Raw genomic sequence first — 15,121 nt, 5'->3', positions numbered from 1 at the left:
ATTTTCTCTTGGTTTAACAGTTACGGAAAACTATATATATTGGATTTTATGGCTGAGTGTTGCAAATGAAATTTGATCAAGGGACATAAAATGGACAATTGGTTTTTTTTTTTGTTATTTCCTCCGTACTTTGGGGAAGCCTAGAGTATAACCCACATCATGAAGAGAGGAGAAGAAGCTAGTATAATATAGCAGAAAAGAGAAAAAAAAAATCTAAGATGGAGCCAAATGTAGAGTAGAGGTGAGGGCGGGAGGAAGATCTCCGGCGGGCGAGATATCTGGACATGTCTCTCCGCTAATTTCTGTCCACACAAGACATGTGTCCTCCTACTCCACTAGCTTGCTTGCTTAATATCTCGCTCGCTCGCCGGTGGGCGGCTGCACCTCCCTCGCATCGATCGGATCCAGGATGGCCTCCGGAACGTGGCTCTCGCCGTCTTCCCGCCTCCCCTCTCTCTCCCACCCGCCTCGCTCCTCTGTGCCTCGCCTTCCTCGCAGCAACATTCGTCGTCTCCGGCTCCGCGCCACCGAGCAGCAGCAGCAAGATGAGGTGGTGGACAGCAACGTTCTCCAGTACTGCAGCATCGACGGCAAGAAGCAGAAGAGGACGCTCGGGGAGATGGAGCAGGAGTTCTTGCAGGCTCTGCAGGCCTTCTACTACGACCAGAAGGCCATCATGTCCAACGAGGAGTTCGACAACCTCAAGGAGGAGCTCATGTGGGAAGGCAGCACCGTCGTCATGCTAAGTAACTACTTGTACATACCTCTCTCTCTCTCTCTCTCTCTCTCTCTCTCTCTTCTCCCTGCACTGCACAAATACACAAACATATATATATATATATTCTCTTTTTCTCAGGCCCTGACGAACAACGCCTGCTCGAAGCCTCCATGGCCTATGCTGCCGGCAATCCCATCATGTCTGATGCTGAATTCGACGACCTCAAACTCAAATTGAAGGTTTATTAGTTACTACTCATCTCTCTATATACATTATCGATAGTCTCTCATTCAAACACAAACTCCTATGTATCATTCGAGTTTAATTTCTTTTCTGACTGCATGCTTTTGCCCTGTTCTATATTGCTGTATATAATATGCCAGAAAGACGGAAGTGGCATTGTCACTGAAGGTCCCAGGTGCAGTCTCCGCAGCCGAAAGGTGAATGAATATACTGATGATACCACCAACGCTATCCTTCTATACTCTGTCGTTCAGTATCAATTAATAACATGGAAACATAATCCTACACAAAAAATGCATGTAAATGGAAACATAATCCTACTCTTTTCACCATGCATCTTGGTGTATGATTCATACTACTCTCATATATATTTCAATGACAAAAGGACCACTTCTCTGACTACATATATTTATTTATGTGCTTCTACGTGCCGCAGGTGTACAGTGATTTGTCCGTTGATTACCTAAAGATGTTCCTGCTAAATGTTCCAGCAACTACTCTTGCGTTAGGATTGTGAGTTCTTTTTTTATCTCACTCTTGGTTCCTTTGTATACCTACAAATATTGTATTGTACTGTCCAAGTTGGATTTGAACCGGTTGCAACGAATTCATCCTTTAAGCAGAGTTAGTTTTGTCTGACAACTCTAACATTGATTTCCATATATTTAGGTTCTTTTTTATTGATGAGCTGACTGGCTTTGAGATCAATATATTCCAGGTTACTTGATTTCCCCTTCTTCCAATTAACCGATGGAGTATTTGATAGACATATACATTTTCCCCCTGAACTAACTTGGCAATCTTGCTGAACGTTGCAGCTGCCAGAACCTTTCGGTTTTATTTTCACATGGTTTGCTGCTTTGCCTCTAATATTGTTCATCGCACAGTCGATAACTAATGCCATAGTCAACGACTTTTTAATCCTCAAGGTATTACATTTCTAGTCTACTCTTCTGCTTGTCTACTGCTGTACATTAACATTAGACATTATTTTATGGTGTGTTAATTGTTAAAGTGGGGGTGAAAATTAAACTGATGATTTTTTTTCTTTTTATCTGGACAATCCAGGGGCCATGTCCGAATTGTGGCACTGAAAATCTTTCCTTCTTCGGGACTATTCTGTCAGTGTCTAGTGGTGGTGCAACAAACAAAGTGAAATGTGCAAAGTATGCATTCTGAAATTATAGCATCGTATATACAAATTATAAATATCTACATCAATCTGAGATCCTCTAATGTTTTGCAGTTGTACTACGGAGATGGTATATGACTCGAAATCTCGGCTCATCACCCTTCCAGACGCATAACAAGGATGGGTGAATTGTTGAATATACGATGGGTGACAGATGGAGCTGACAAGCAGGTGCTGCTGTTGGAACGGGAGAGGTAGGAAACAAGAAACAAAAAGGGATTGCAACGTACGGATGGATTCATGAATTGCATTTCATGCAGAGTGTATACTACACTAATTAATTAAGAGATGTAGATATCGACTTATATTACAATTAAAGCGTTGATGTACAGTATATATATAACCTGTAATGTATATATTTGTTTGCTTATAAATGTTTGAACTGATACCTAACTCAACTGAAATATTATACATCATCTACTGTGTGTGTTGGAATTGGAGTCAGGTCCATCTTACCTCCGGAGGGGTAGGAACCGACCGGTGGCGGAGGCACAATAGCCGTGCGGTTATCGTGGAAACCACAGAAACCACGACGAATTCAAATGCAAAAAGTTTAAATTCAAAATTGACAAGTCATGGACTAAAAGACCATGTGGTTTGTTGAGAAAACCGTTCGCAGTGCAATCCAAGGATAAGAAAATGAAAAAAAAATTTAGACAAATAGTGTAAAATTATAAACTAATACAAAGTAATTAATGTGATATAACTCTAACAGTTATGACATATTATTTGTAAAAACAGGAAATTTCGACATTACCTCTATTAATTTAGAGACATTGCAATAATTATATATATGGCAATTGATAATTAATATAGATCACAAGTGGTAGTTAAAGTATATGAGAACACCACAATACACTAATAAGTGACACAAATGTTGTAATGTCCAGTCCATAGTACTAATAACCTTGTCAATACCTTTGTCCTCCAACATCTTTATTCCTTGTCCTTTTAGCCTTACGTTTCTGTCCAGTCATAGCAATCCTTTTCAACTCCCGCCGAAAAAAATCCCTTATATTTAGTGGCATATGCATGCAAAACTTGACACCATGCGGTCCATGCCCGTATGGGCCAAGTGCATCTTGAATTTAGTTACACCATAGTTGATCTTGTTCTATCTATAGTACTTGCAATGGAACCCATTGCCCAGACATATCTCTATGTTTCCATACAACATCAGGGATTCTATCCCCCATAAAGCCCTTGTATTCAAGTAAATGTGGTTGGTTATAACACTCATGTTTCAACCATTAGAACCAACAAATAATTCACATAGCATGTAACTACTGCCATTTACATTTTCCTAGAAACTTCTCCCTACAAAGTACAAATCTATACCTACAAATAATTCACATGGTAACTAACAACTACAATTCTCATTTTTCCTACAAGATTTTCTCTACAAAGCACTAACATCTGCCTACTTATAATTCACGTACTAATGAACAAGTAACCACTAGAATTTACATTTTCCCTAAAAAAATATTATTAAAGATGAAAGTGACTGCAAATACATCTATTGATTTCCTAGGCTGCAAGTTAACCTCACAAGCCTCAAACAAAATATTCATGAATCTCAGCTCTACATAACAATAGACCGATGGTTTTTAGGTTAAAACCGGGGACCAGCAGACGATTTCCATGGATTTAATGGCGGCATTAAGCCGTGGGCACAAGCAACATCAGCCGTCATGCATACAGCCGAATCTGACGGGGAGAGGGAGGGAGCCTTGTTTAGGAGGGAACCAAACAAAAACAAAAGAAACATCTATGTGCGTGTTTGTCCCACCAGATATTTCATTTCATTTTCTCAGTGTTGTTGCGTATAAAAATATTTATTTCATCTATTTCTTCCACCAAACATCTATACAATTTGTTCTTCAAATTTTTCTCTCTCTTTTTTTTTAAAAAAAAATTGACTAAATTTCATTACTGTGCAGCGCCCTGGCGGAGCCCACGGGAACAGTGCCAATTGGAGATAGCAGCAGCCAGAAGACGATGAAGGCGGGCGGGCCCAAAACCCATACGCACGCGGCCCATCTTATATATACCACTCCCGTTTTCTATGCAGTTTTCCTTTTTATATTTTTTATTACGATCAAGATGATCTTTTACTACATTACGTTGAAAATTTAATAAAAATTTGGTTCCGATACGATACGATGCGATTGGACGGATGGGAAATTAAGTTGGTGTTTGATATATATTGCATTCCGGCCTCGTCGTTATCGAATATACATATCCGGTCTCTGGTCGATCGAAATGAAACAGCCACTCGTGCGCTTGCTTTGTTCCATGCCCATGCATAGCACGCCTCATTCATACATACTCCTATTTCACTGTCTATCTATAAATAAAGCATACCACATTTACATATGTATATATGTTCCTTATTAAACTACTAACTAACATTGTAATTATTCTTATGTTTTAAATGTTGTACCGTAATATAAATATTTCCACGCCGGTTTCTATTACATCGATGATTCCGCCGCCGCGACGCCACCATCCATAAGCTTGAAAATAGAATCGAAATCATTCGAAGTTTATATTTTTATGGTATCTTTTAATCTAACATTATATTTGGTAAATAAGCTAAGATATATTTATATTATTAAACGAAGATACGTAAACATGCTTTTACCTTCGTTGACTTTCCAGTCTTATATAAATTTATACGTATGCTAATGAATTTAGATACATATACAAACTATATACATGGATATATGGATGAATCTAGACAAACCTAAAAGTCTTATATATGAAACGGAGAGAGTAATTGATTACAGTAATTGTTTGGCGTGTGTATATATATATATATATATATATATATAGAGGAAGCCTCTATCCTACTACCAGGTGTAGCTACTTTATTTATGTCTAAGGTACAGAAACATATTTATACATATTTTTTCTCTTCTCCAATAAAAAGTACAAACTCTATACATGTAGTTGTATCATTTATATGAGATTTAATAGTGTCTATACTTTCTGTTGGATGGGAGCAGAAACAGTTACGAAAATGTTTTTCACGATGGACGTGCAGAGAGTTGCTACACCTGATAGTAAGATCTAATTTTCCTCTATCCTACTATCAGGTGTAGCTACTTTCTTTATGTGTAACGTGTAGTGTGTGTGATACATCGATGAAGCACGCGGCCATCTTACCGATCCGTCGCTTGCATGCACGCGTGCATGTCGGCCTCCAACTCTCTAACTCAAGATGCCATGCCAACCATGCATATATACATATTGGATGAGAGGAAAAGAAGCTAATGATGCCCTAAATTTACTTTGTTTATTATTTTCTACTGTTATGCTCTAACACAATTAAATATATATCCAAACCATACATGTCTACCTATCATTTGTAAAATAATATAATTTTTTTAATTGGTTCAAGAACAAATTAATTAATATATGTAATCAAATTAAGCGACTAAATTTGGCACAAGGAATATAATAGAGAAGATGTACACACACAGTAATAGCAACAGCCAGTAGCGGATATATTCAACAAGGTTAGAGGGTTTTACCAAGTTAATTAGGTAGAGTTTTAACTCATTTTTTCATTGATATTTGGTATAAAATTTTAGAGGAATCTTAGCGGAGGGCACCCATGATTTTAACGGGATAGCGGTAGCTCGAGCCCCCGCCGCCCCAATGCTACATCTGCCCCTCGCAGCAGCTAGCTAGAGAGTAATAAAGTTGCGTACTGCATGCAACTTTATATCCAATTATCCGTGCACACCTACCTATTTATTTGGTCAACTATAAATATACTACATAGGGAAATTTGTAATCGTCTCACTGTAGTTTTATAAAGTTAGAGATATGCCGCTGGTATCTCAATATCAACTATATATATATATGCGCATATGCATGTCTCTTGCGGTTAACATCACGTTTACTAATTCGGATATATTAGTACGTACTTGGCATTGTGTTTATATATATATATATATATATATATATATATATATATATATATATATATATATATATATGTGTGTGTGTGTGTGTAAGGTATGGACAGTACGTAAGTAAGCCTGCTAATAAATTTTAATCCAATCTTATAAATCCACTCTAATCCAACTCTTCATAAATTAGTCCACCAAACCAAGTCACCAATTATTATTCATGAGGACATAACCCAGATAGATTTAATATCCACTTTAGTCTGATTCACACCAAATCATTTATCTAAAATAAGTTCAATTCATTCTAGTATAATGGATGTATCCACTTAGTATATATAAACTTAGATCTAAAATTTTTAAACTCATATTCATATTATAAAAATTGATTAAATTTGACTGAAATCTGATGCGAGGATTTATTACATATAGGAGCGACTTTGTGCAAATTCGATGAGGCAGCCGGCCGGGTAGCTGGTATCTGATGTATGGGTTCACATAAAGGCAGATAGATAGATTAGGTTAGGTCAGATTAGATTAGATTAGAGTATATATACACACTGTATATGATTAGATTGCATTGAATTCGCGGGACCATGCATGCATGCATGCATGCACGAAGGCGCATATATATATATATATATATATATATATATATATATATGTATATGTATGTATGTATGTATGTATGTATATGCAATGTTGTAAGAGTGAGGGGTAGGGGGTGTAGTGTGTGGACAAGATTAATTGAAGGAAGGAAGGGGCATTTGTTCCATCGATCGATATATGGAATGAAACGATCGAAGTGATGAGGCCGGACGGGTTTGTGGTCCTTTGTTTGCATATATGCATGAATGAATGAATGAATGAATGAATGAATGAATGAATGAATGCGCGCGTGTCCAATCAAATCTTCTTCCATTCCATCCATCCATCCATCAATCTACTTCAATTCGATCTTCTACGTACTGCTTGCTGATCCAAGTGCTGATCTAGCTAGCTAATCTTGTCGGGTATGCAACCACAACCATGCATGCGTGCTGGCTGGACCCAACCAACGATCCATCCATCCATTTCAGATTTTAACCCTCAACTGATTAATTGCATCTACGGCGGTATGAAGCATGTCACTGCTGGCTCCCACTTTTCTTCACTTTCGTCCCAGGACAAATTAATGACCAATGGATGGATGCAAACCAACAAAAAGTATGGCCTGTTATTTTTGGTCCTACATTTTTATCGACGAATTCGACCGCAAAAGAAATCTTATATATAGATTTGGACCATATATATATTAGGTGCGTGCAGTGATTTGTGCCCAAGCTCATGCATCCTCTAGTTCCGGTGAGTCCCATCGATTTTAGTGAGATGGTGATAGCTTCACCAATTAGGTTTTCGTGTTGGAGTCATGGTGCATGGGTCCGCAATAAGAAAAATAGATTGGGATAAGAAGAGGGAGATGTTTGATTTTGCTTTTTTAATTAGCTTTTTTATCATTCTTGAAAAAATATCTTAAGGCATCGCACTTTTTAATATAAAAAATGTGATATCTTGAGATACCAAAAATTTGTGCTTAGAGTTTTTGTTGGTACATTGAGGTACCTTTTAAGGATAGTAAAAAAATACTTTATTAATTGTAGCTAACCTTATTATTTTATAAGATAATCCCTATCGAGTTTCCCAAGAAAATAACGTTTTCTCAAAATGGTTTTGCTCATTAAACCACAAGGTGCGTAGCCAAACATGATATTTACATCTTCATCTCCCTGAAACCTGGCTTTATATATTTAATTGAGCAAGAACTTACAGAGTTATCACTTCAATCCAATGTCAAGTGAATAAGGAGTAAACTACACTTTGGACCATCTTTTATTATCCAAGTTTCACTGGGTCATTCCTGAACCCTTATTTTCATTTTCGAGTTTGAAACATCCAGAATAATTTTTCTATCCATACATGTTTTGTGTCCCTTTTGGCAAACACATGGACTTCACGTATATGAGAGGCTGTTAGTGTACGGGAGCCAATATGTTTGAGGACGTTGATGCTTACTGGAAAAATTATTTGGGTGGTCCAAATCGCACCAACGACAAATTTACCTGGTCCAAAAATAAAAACTTTAGTAAAAATATGACTCAAGGTGCAATCCACTTTAAACTAAATAAGCTATACCCCTTTGAACTGGAGTGGGGGAAGGGGGAGTGCGAATCTAGCATCATCCGGGGAGGGGGGGGGGGTGTTCATATAGTATTTTTGCAAGCACGCGTAAATTGATTTTCTCATATAGGCATGTTGCTGGTCCGCTCATGAAAATAAGCTTTTGTTAGCGAGTTATGTCCTCTCCTTGTAACTGGGTACATCATAGATGGCCTCTCACGATCCGCTTGAAAATTAGAGAGAGGGCCGTCCAGGAAGATCATTTTGCAGCAGTGACGATATAATCCAGAGACATTAGACAAACCGTGAAATCTAACCCAATATGTATCAATGATGCATCTTTTTTAGTAACTAAAGTATAAAAGGAGATTGCTTTTGGTAATGTGTCGATGTAATTTTTTAAAGTTGTGTAACGATGCATGGATATTGTGCTAGTAAAAACAAAGGGGTGAAATTATGGCTTGTGGTTTGTAAGCTGTAGCTTAAGCAATCATGCATATATTGTCCTAGACGTCGTTGGTACAATTGACAAGAGAATCTGACAGCAGTACTGTAGTAGGTACCATGAAACGCATGTAGCTAGCTGGCTTAATTATTTACATGTGGCTGCAGGACTTGAATACTTGATGGATGTATACAGTATACAGGAGCAGCACAAATATAATGATGGAGTAGTATTTCCTCCGTCCCCCAATATTTGATGTTGTTAATTTTTTCATACACGTTTGACGATTCGTCTTACTTAAATTTTATATCTACGATTTAGTTTCAATTTTGGTGGTGTAGTACTGTACCAACGTTAACTCAAATGGTCATTACTAATAAGCTACTACCTCCGTCCCAAATGTTTGACGCCGTTGATTTTTTTACATGTTTGACCAGTCGTCTTATTAAAAAAATTATATAATTATTAATTATTTTATATCATTTCATTTATTATTAAGTATACTTTTATGCATATATAGCTTTACATATTTTGTAAATTTTTTAAATAAGACGAATGACTAAACATATATTAAAAAGATTGTTAATTTGTTTTAGAAACTTTATATACATTAGAAGTTTTTAATATAGAAAAACTCAATTTAAAAGTTTAGAAAACGTATCCACGGTAATCAATCCATTATCGACAACGAGAAAAGACGCCGCCTGGTAGTTGTCGTCGTTAGCTGGGCGACAGCAAGCATCCTCGATCGGTTGAGTTCCATCAATCAAACTCTGACCCTCTGACGCTCTGATATACTAGATTTTTTTTTTCAAGATATCACACTTGCAAATTGTTGGTCTAGTTTTTTTATACTATATAGTACTATATAGGTACATATAGGTACATGTGTAATAGAAATTTTATAGGAATAAATATTACTAGAATATAAAACATTACGATAAATATATATATCATATATCATATTAAAATAGATGATTGTTAAATATATCTTACTAAAGTTTTAAATAAAATATTTAATATACTTATAAAAATATAATAGTTAAATTTACTGTCCCTAGTTAGTGAAAGGTACCATAATCATGTCACATTTTAGATAAAAAATTTTTTATTGATCTCAAATGATTATATTAAAGTGATACAATGACTCGAATACCATCACCATGACACAATGCCACATGATATATACTCCATGAATGTAGGTAGGTACGTACAGCCGCTAGCTCAAATATGGATGGATCGATTGTTGCTAGCTAGCCACATTACGGAGGAGCATCAGCAATTTACTAATTAATTTGTTGGGTTAGCACAGTAGTAGCATGCACAGCAGTGCAGTGTAGCAGCCAGCTTTCACTGTTAATCATTCATATCACTATTGTTTCATCAGCTGATCGATCTATGGGCCTGGTTGAGGAGTTTTTCTTAGCTAGCTATAGCTTTTTTCAAAAGCTGCTTCTGTTAGAAGCTGTCTCAAACGGTCTACAGTTTCTGAGAATCTGTAGTTATAGATATTGGAAAATGAACCAAGAATCCAGAAGCTGGAGAAGCTGGGTTTAAACGCTTTTCTAGATTCTTAAAACTGACTATCAAACCGCTACTTCTCGTAACGTAAAGCTCACTAAACAACCCCTAGATATTTCTCCCAGATCTCCACCCGTACACCCAACTCATCACGCCTAAAGCAATCAAGCTTTCTTCAGTAAACAGTTGTGTAGTACAGCAGCAGTACGTACTCCCTCCCTCCGGTTAAATTATTATCGTTTGAGCCAACGTCGTGTTTTTATAAGTTTATCTATAACTGTAATTTTATTTTAAAGTATATAAAAAATAATAAATTCTTTTTTATTAAAGTATTCTGTTATAATTCATGATGTTCGAAAAATTATTAATGGTTAAATTTTTAAAAGTCCGTTTGTAATCTTATCTAAATGGATAAGAATTATGAAACGGGTGTGAATTGTAGTAATATATATATATATATATATATATATATATATATATATATATATATATATATATATATATATATATATTAGCTACGGTGAGTTGCAACTCACGGGCTGCTCCGTGAGTCGGGGTCCAAAAACATATCAAATCATCTCTAAATTTTGATTTATATGGCTCACTAGATTCTTTGTATCAAAATCTTGTAGCACGCAAATTTTTTCATTTTTGGAGATTTTTAAGTATTATTTTAGATTTTTAAAAGTGGTACATAACACATTGATTATTTTATTAATATAGTACGATCACTTTTAGAAATCTCAAAAAATACTTAAAAATCTCTAAAAATAGAAAATTTTTGCGTGCTACAAGATTTTGATATGAATAATCTAGTGAGCCATATAAATCGAAATTTAGAGATGATTTGATATGTTTTTGGACCCCGACTCATGAAGCAACTCGTGAGTTGCAACTCACCGTAGCTAGACTATATATATATATATATATTTATTTATTCAGGCCCGTGACTGGTGGTGCATGTATATATATATATATATATATATATATATATATATATATATATATATATATGTGTGTGTGTGTGTGTGTGTGTGTGTGTGTGTATGGATATAGATCCCAGTATATGAATGTACCATATATCCAGTATTCATGCATGAACGTACGCGCGCTGCAGTATTCAGTTACTGGCCGCCGGTAGAGAGTGCAAGGCATATACAAATATGATATAACAAAGTCCAATAAAATATCTAGAGGTAAAATTAAATCCTAAACAGATATGATATAATATAATATTTTTAACTACAGGTTCTATATTTTATATACGTTATATAGACATCCATGTGAATTGTGCGATACATATATAAATCCTCGTGTAATACGTAATACGGATTATAGGAGTTTTTTTCTATTCAATATATTTCACATAGCTAGAGGAAATTAAATGATGGACAGGAGATCGATCGATGAAATGAGGCGGCCGGCAGCTGGCAGCCAAAAGATGAGATTGATGATTGATCATCGATCGATCACTCAGAGTATCTTTCTGTAGCTACTCGATCCACCATGCATCAGCTAAAAAGCAGACGAAAGGACCGACAGGGCAAACGACAAAATAGAAACCAAACCAAACAACACATAATTTACACACATGCATCCATCATTCATATCGTCCTTCTCTTTCCACCTCCAATCTGTAAGTGACAACCTTGATCGAATGTGTAGGATAGGTGGGTGGTGGTGACACAACGACCAATCCTGAAAGACCATTCACCCAGAAGTTTCGAAGAGGTAACTATTTATTTAATTTAAATTTTACATTAAATATATAAGTATTTATTGTACTATTTATAGTTTTATTATTTGTTTCACATAAAAGATTCTTTCTATTTCTTTTTCTTACCTAGAACCCTTCCACCCATCAATATTTTATTTATTAAAAGAGGTCATAGTCTTCTCTTCTTAACATTTATTCCTTCAAAAATCTAAAAGAAATTATGCTTATATTTTTGAGCGAGGGTAATAACTATCTTGGCTCCGTATACCAGTCATTCCTCCGATCAATCCATCTATCAATGATCCCTGGTGTAGCTTAATTAGTGCGTGACAGCAACCATTAGCAACAACAGCTAGTGAGAAGTGAAGTATAATAGGTAGCCAAGAGCAATCCTGATGCAACACACTGCTCATGTTTTCTATATCCTTCATCCTTCACGTCATAAAAGATTAGTACTAGATATTACTCTTACATTAAAAACACTACTAATTCACATATAAATTTAATGCTACTCATCTCTCATTATCTTTTAGGTGTTGTATAGAAACATGTCTGATACAAGACATGGTTTTCCTCTTTTTATTCATTTAATTACTCATCACATCATCTTTCATCATATGTGGTAACTCATTTAATTATACGAAAATCATTCTAGTCATTACATCGTGAATGTCTTGGCTCGTTACATCTCTCGTAAACAAATTAACTAGTACTGACATGATATTAGGGCACGTTTAATGCTAAAGCCCATTATAGGCTCTATCTCAAGTCATGTCATCAGGAAAAACTCATTATGTAAAGGACAGTCTCTCAAGCTGTTTCTTCATAATTAATAGACTAATTAATTTCTCTTTCGCATTTCATCTGGTCGACGCCTCGGATTAGAGTCAGCACACGTTACAAAGCAGATTTTCTGGTTGTCTACTCGTTCTATGCGCCAAGAGTCAATGTTTTGCCGATTTCATGCAAACAACCAATTTTCTAGTTCCTATTGTCTCTTTTCCACGTCAGCGAGCATGCAGCGACAGAGACTGCAATGAGTGCCCTTTGTATGTGTCCTTAAAACTGTATAGCTAGCCCACCAATTAATTAAGGTAGCCTTGGAGGTCTAATAAATAGTAATTAAGAAGATGGAGTAATTAATTAAGCCGCAATTAATGGTAATGGTGATGAAAGATATGGATGCAGTAGGTGGAGCTAAGGTAAATAATGGAAGTTGGTATACTAGTATAAGTATAGGAATACTCTATGGGAAAGGGATGGCTAAGCTAGGTGGAGGTGGTGGTGGCATGGGCATGGGCATGGTCATGGAGGTGCAGCCAGTCGGAGAAGGCCTCGAGCGTGCGCATGTCCGCCCTGTAATGGCGCTGCGTGAAGTCCAGCAGCGCCCGCCACGTGAAGTCCGGGTACGCGCGCGGGTTCTCGTCGTCGACCAGCTCCCCCGGCGGCCGCACCACCCGGTCCATCTCCGGGCACAGGAAGAAGGCCAGCGACCGCCGCGCCGCCCTGCTGTTGACCACCGCTCTGTGCAGGCAGCTCCGGTAGCGGCCGTTGGAGAGCGCCATGAAGGTGTCGCCGACGTTGACCACCAGCGCTCCCGGGCGTGGGCGGATGCTGCGCCACCGGCCGTCCACCCACACCTCGAGGCCGCCGACGTCGTCCTGGTGGAGGATGGTGAGCGACGTCGGGTCGCAGTGCGGCCCCGTGCCGAGCGTCTCCAGTGGCCTCTGGCACGGCGGGTAGTAGTTGAGGCGCATGATGGAGTCGTTGGTCTCGAAGAATCGCCGGAAGTAGTGGTGGCGGTCGCCGACGCCCAGGCCCAGCAGGCTCTCTCCCAGCACCTCCATCAGCTCCAGCGACAGCCGGCTCATCTCGCCGCAGTAGCGCTCGTACACCTCCCCCAGCCGCCTCCCGTGCTCCTCCCCGAGCTTCCCCACCAGGTAGTCCGCCACCCCCTCGCCGTCGCCCGCCGCCGAGTACCTGAACGACAGCGTCTCCTTCCACGGCAGCTTGGAGGCGAACCGGCCCGTGAAGCTGCTGGCGTAGCCGCAGCTCTCGCCGGCGCGGCGCTGCGCGCGCTGCTTGTCTGCCAGCGGCAGCGTGAAGAAGGCGTCCATGCAGCGGTGAGCGTCCTCCAGCAGCGCGGCGTCGATGCCGTGGTTGACGACGAGGAAGAAGCCGTGGGCCTGGCACGCCTCGCCGACAAGGCGGACCACCTCGTGGCGGTCGACGGCGGCGCCGACGTCGATGAGCGGGACGTCGAGGTGGTCGGCGGGGAGGGAGGAGGGGGTCTCGTCGGGCGGCCAGATGAACTGTGAGGGGATGTCCATCTGGCCGCTCAGCACGGAGGCGTCGAACACCACCTGCTTCTGCTTCTGCTGCTGCACCATCATCGATCAGCAAAACTGTATCTATCTATCTATCTATCTATCTATATGTGTACGTGTTGGTGCGTGCTGCTGCTGCTGCGCTCGCTCTGCTCTCACTCCCCCTCCCCTCCCCTCCCTCTTATATACTCATCACTATTCGCTAACCTCTACCTTAATTGCCTAGCTTTTTTGTTAGCAAAACACACACACTCTCTCTCTCTCTATCTCTGTATGGCTGACTAGTCTCTCTCGTCTCGGCATCAATTGTATTCTCTCCCGCCAGAAATATTTGTAATTTTATCGTTTAATATAAAATTTAGTTAAAACTTTAAATATTATAATCATCTATAATTCTTTAAATACGTACTCAGATTAAATACAAGACAAATAATTAAAATCACCATGTTATTATATTCTATAAATTAATTTTAACATAAACCTTCCCTTCCTTAGTGCAACAAACACTTCTATCTCGATCGTGCTAAAGCTGGATGCGCCAAAAAAGACTAAGGAGAAGGGATGCCATACCGATAGGCTGGCCAATCAAAATTGCTTGACCAAATCCTCACATTTTAGGTTCATAAGCAGAAGGGAAAAGATTGGGAGTGTTTGTTTCCAATTATTACCCGTATCTCATAAGTATATTTTTGGGATTTAAATTTATTTTGTAAAGAGTGCAGTTGTGAAGTATTATCCTATCGATAACCTCGCATTCAAAGTTCTATCCATTTTTATGTCTACCTACCTTTCACTCCATATAATCTGTTTATGTAATCCTCACATTTAAGTCATTTTTCTTGTAACTAAATTGCCTCTACAGTGCTAGAAATACATCTATATTA

General features: G+C 38.4%; 2 protein-coding genes across 2 annotated transcripts; one reads left to right on the top strand and one right to left on the bottom strand.

Annotated features, from left to right (window-relative positions):
- Positions 1 to 371: 371 nt before the first annotated feature.
- LOC102713618 (PGR5-like protein 1A, chloroplastic) lies at positions 372 to 2,582 on the top strand. The gene is made up of 8 exons (XM_006651979.3): positions 372 to 746; positions 857 to 957; positions 1,102 to 1,158; positions 1,398 to 1,474; positions 1,631 to 1,679; positions 1,780 to 1,890; positions 2,030 to 2,127; positions 2,208 to 2,582. The coding sequence occupies exons 1-8, from the start codon at positions 410 to 412 to the stop codon at positions 2,266 to 2,268; spliced, it is 891 nt and encodes a 296-aa protein (XP_006652042.1). The 5' UTR covers positions 372 to 409; the 3' UTR covers positions 2,269 to 2,582.
- A 9,808-nt stretch (positions 2,583 to 12,390) lies between these two features.
- Positions 12,391 to 14,380, bottom strand: LOC102713346 (gibberellin 20 oxidase 1-like). Its single transcript, XM_015834834.2, has one exon. The coding sequence runs from the start codon at positions 14,301 to 14,303 to the stop codon at positions 13,179 to 13,181; it is 1,125 nt and encodes a 374-aa protein (XP_015690320.2). The 5' UTR covers positions 14,304 to 14,380; the 3' UTR covers positions 12,391 to 13,178.
- Positions 14,381 to 15,121: the final 741 nt, after the last annotated feature.

Source organism: Oryza brachyantha, chromosome 3, assembly GCF_000231095.2.
Source record: "Oryza brachyantha chromosome 3, ObraRS2, whole genome shotgun sequence".
NCBI lineage: Eukaryota > Viridiplantae > Streptophyta > Magnoliopsida > Poales > Poaceae > Oryza > Oryza brachyantha.
This window is presented reverse-complemented; position numbering and strand designations above follow the sequence as displayed.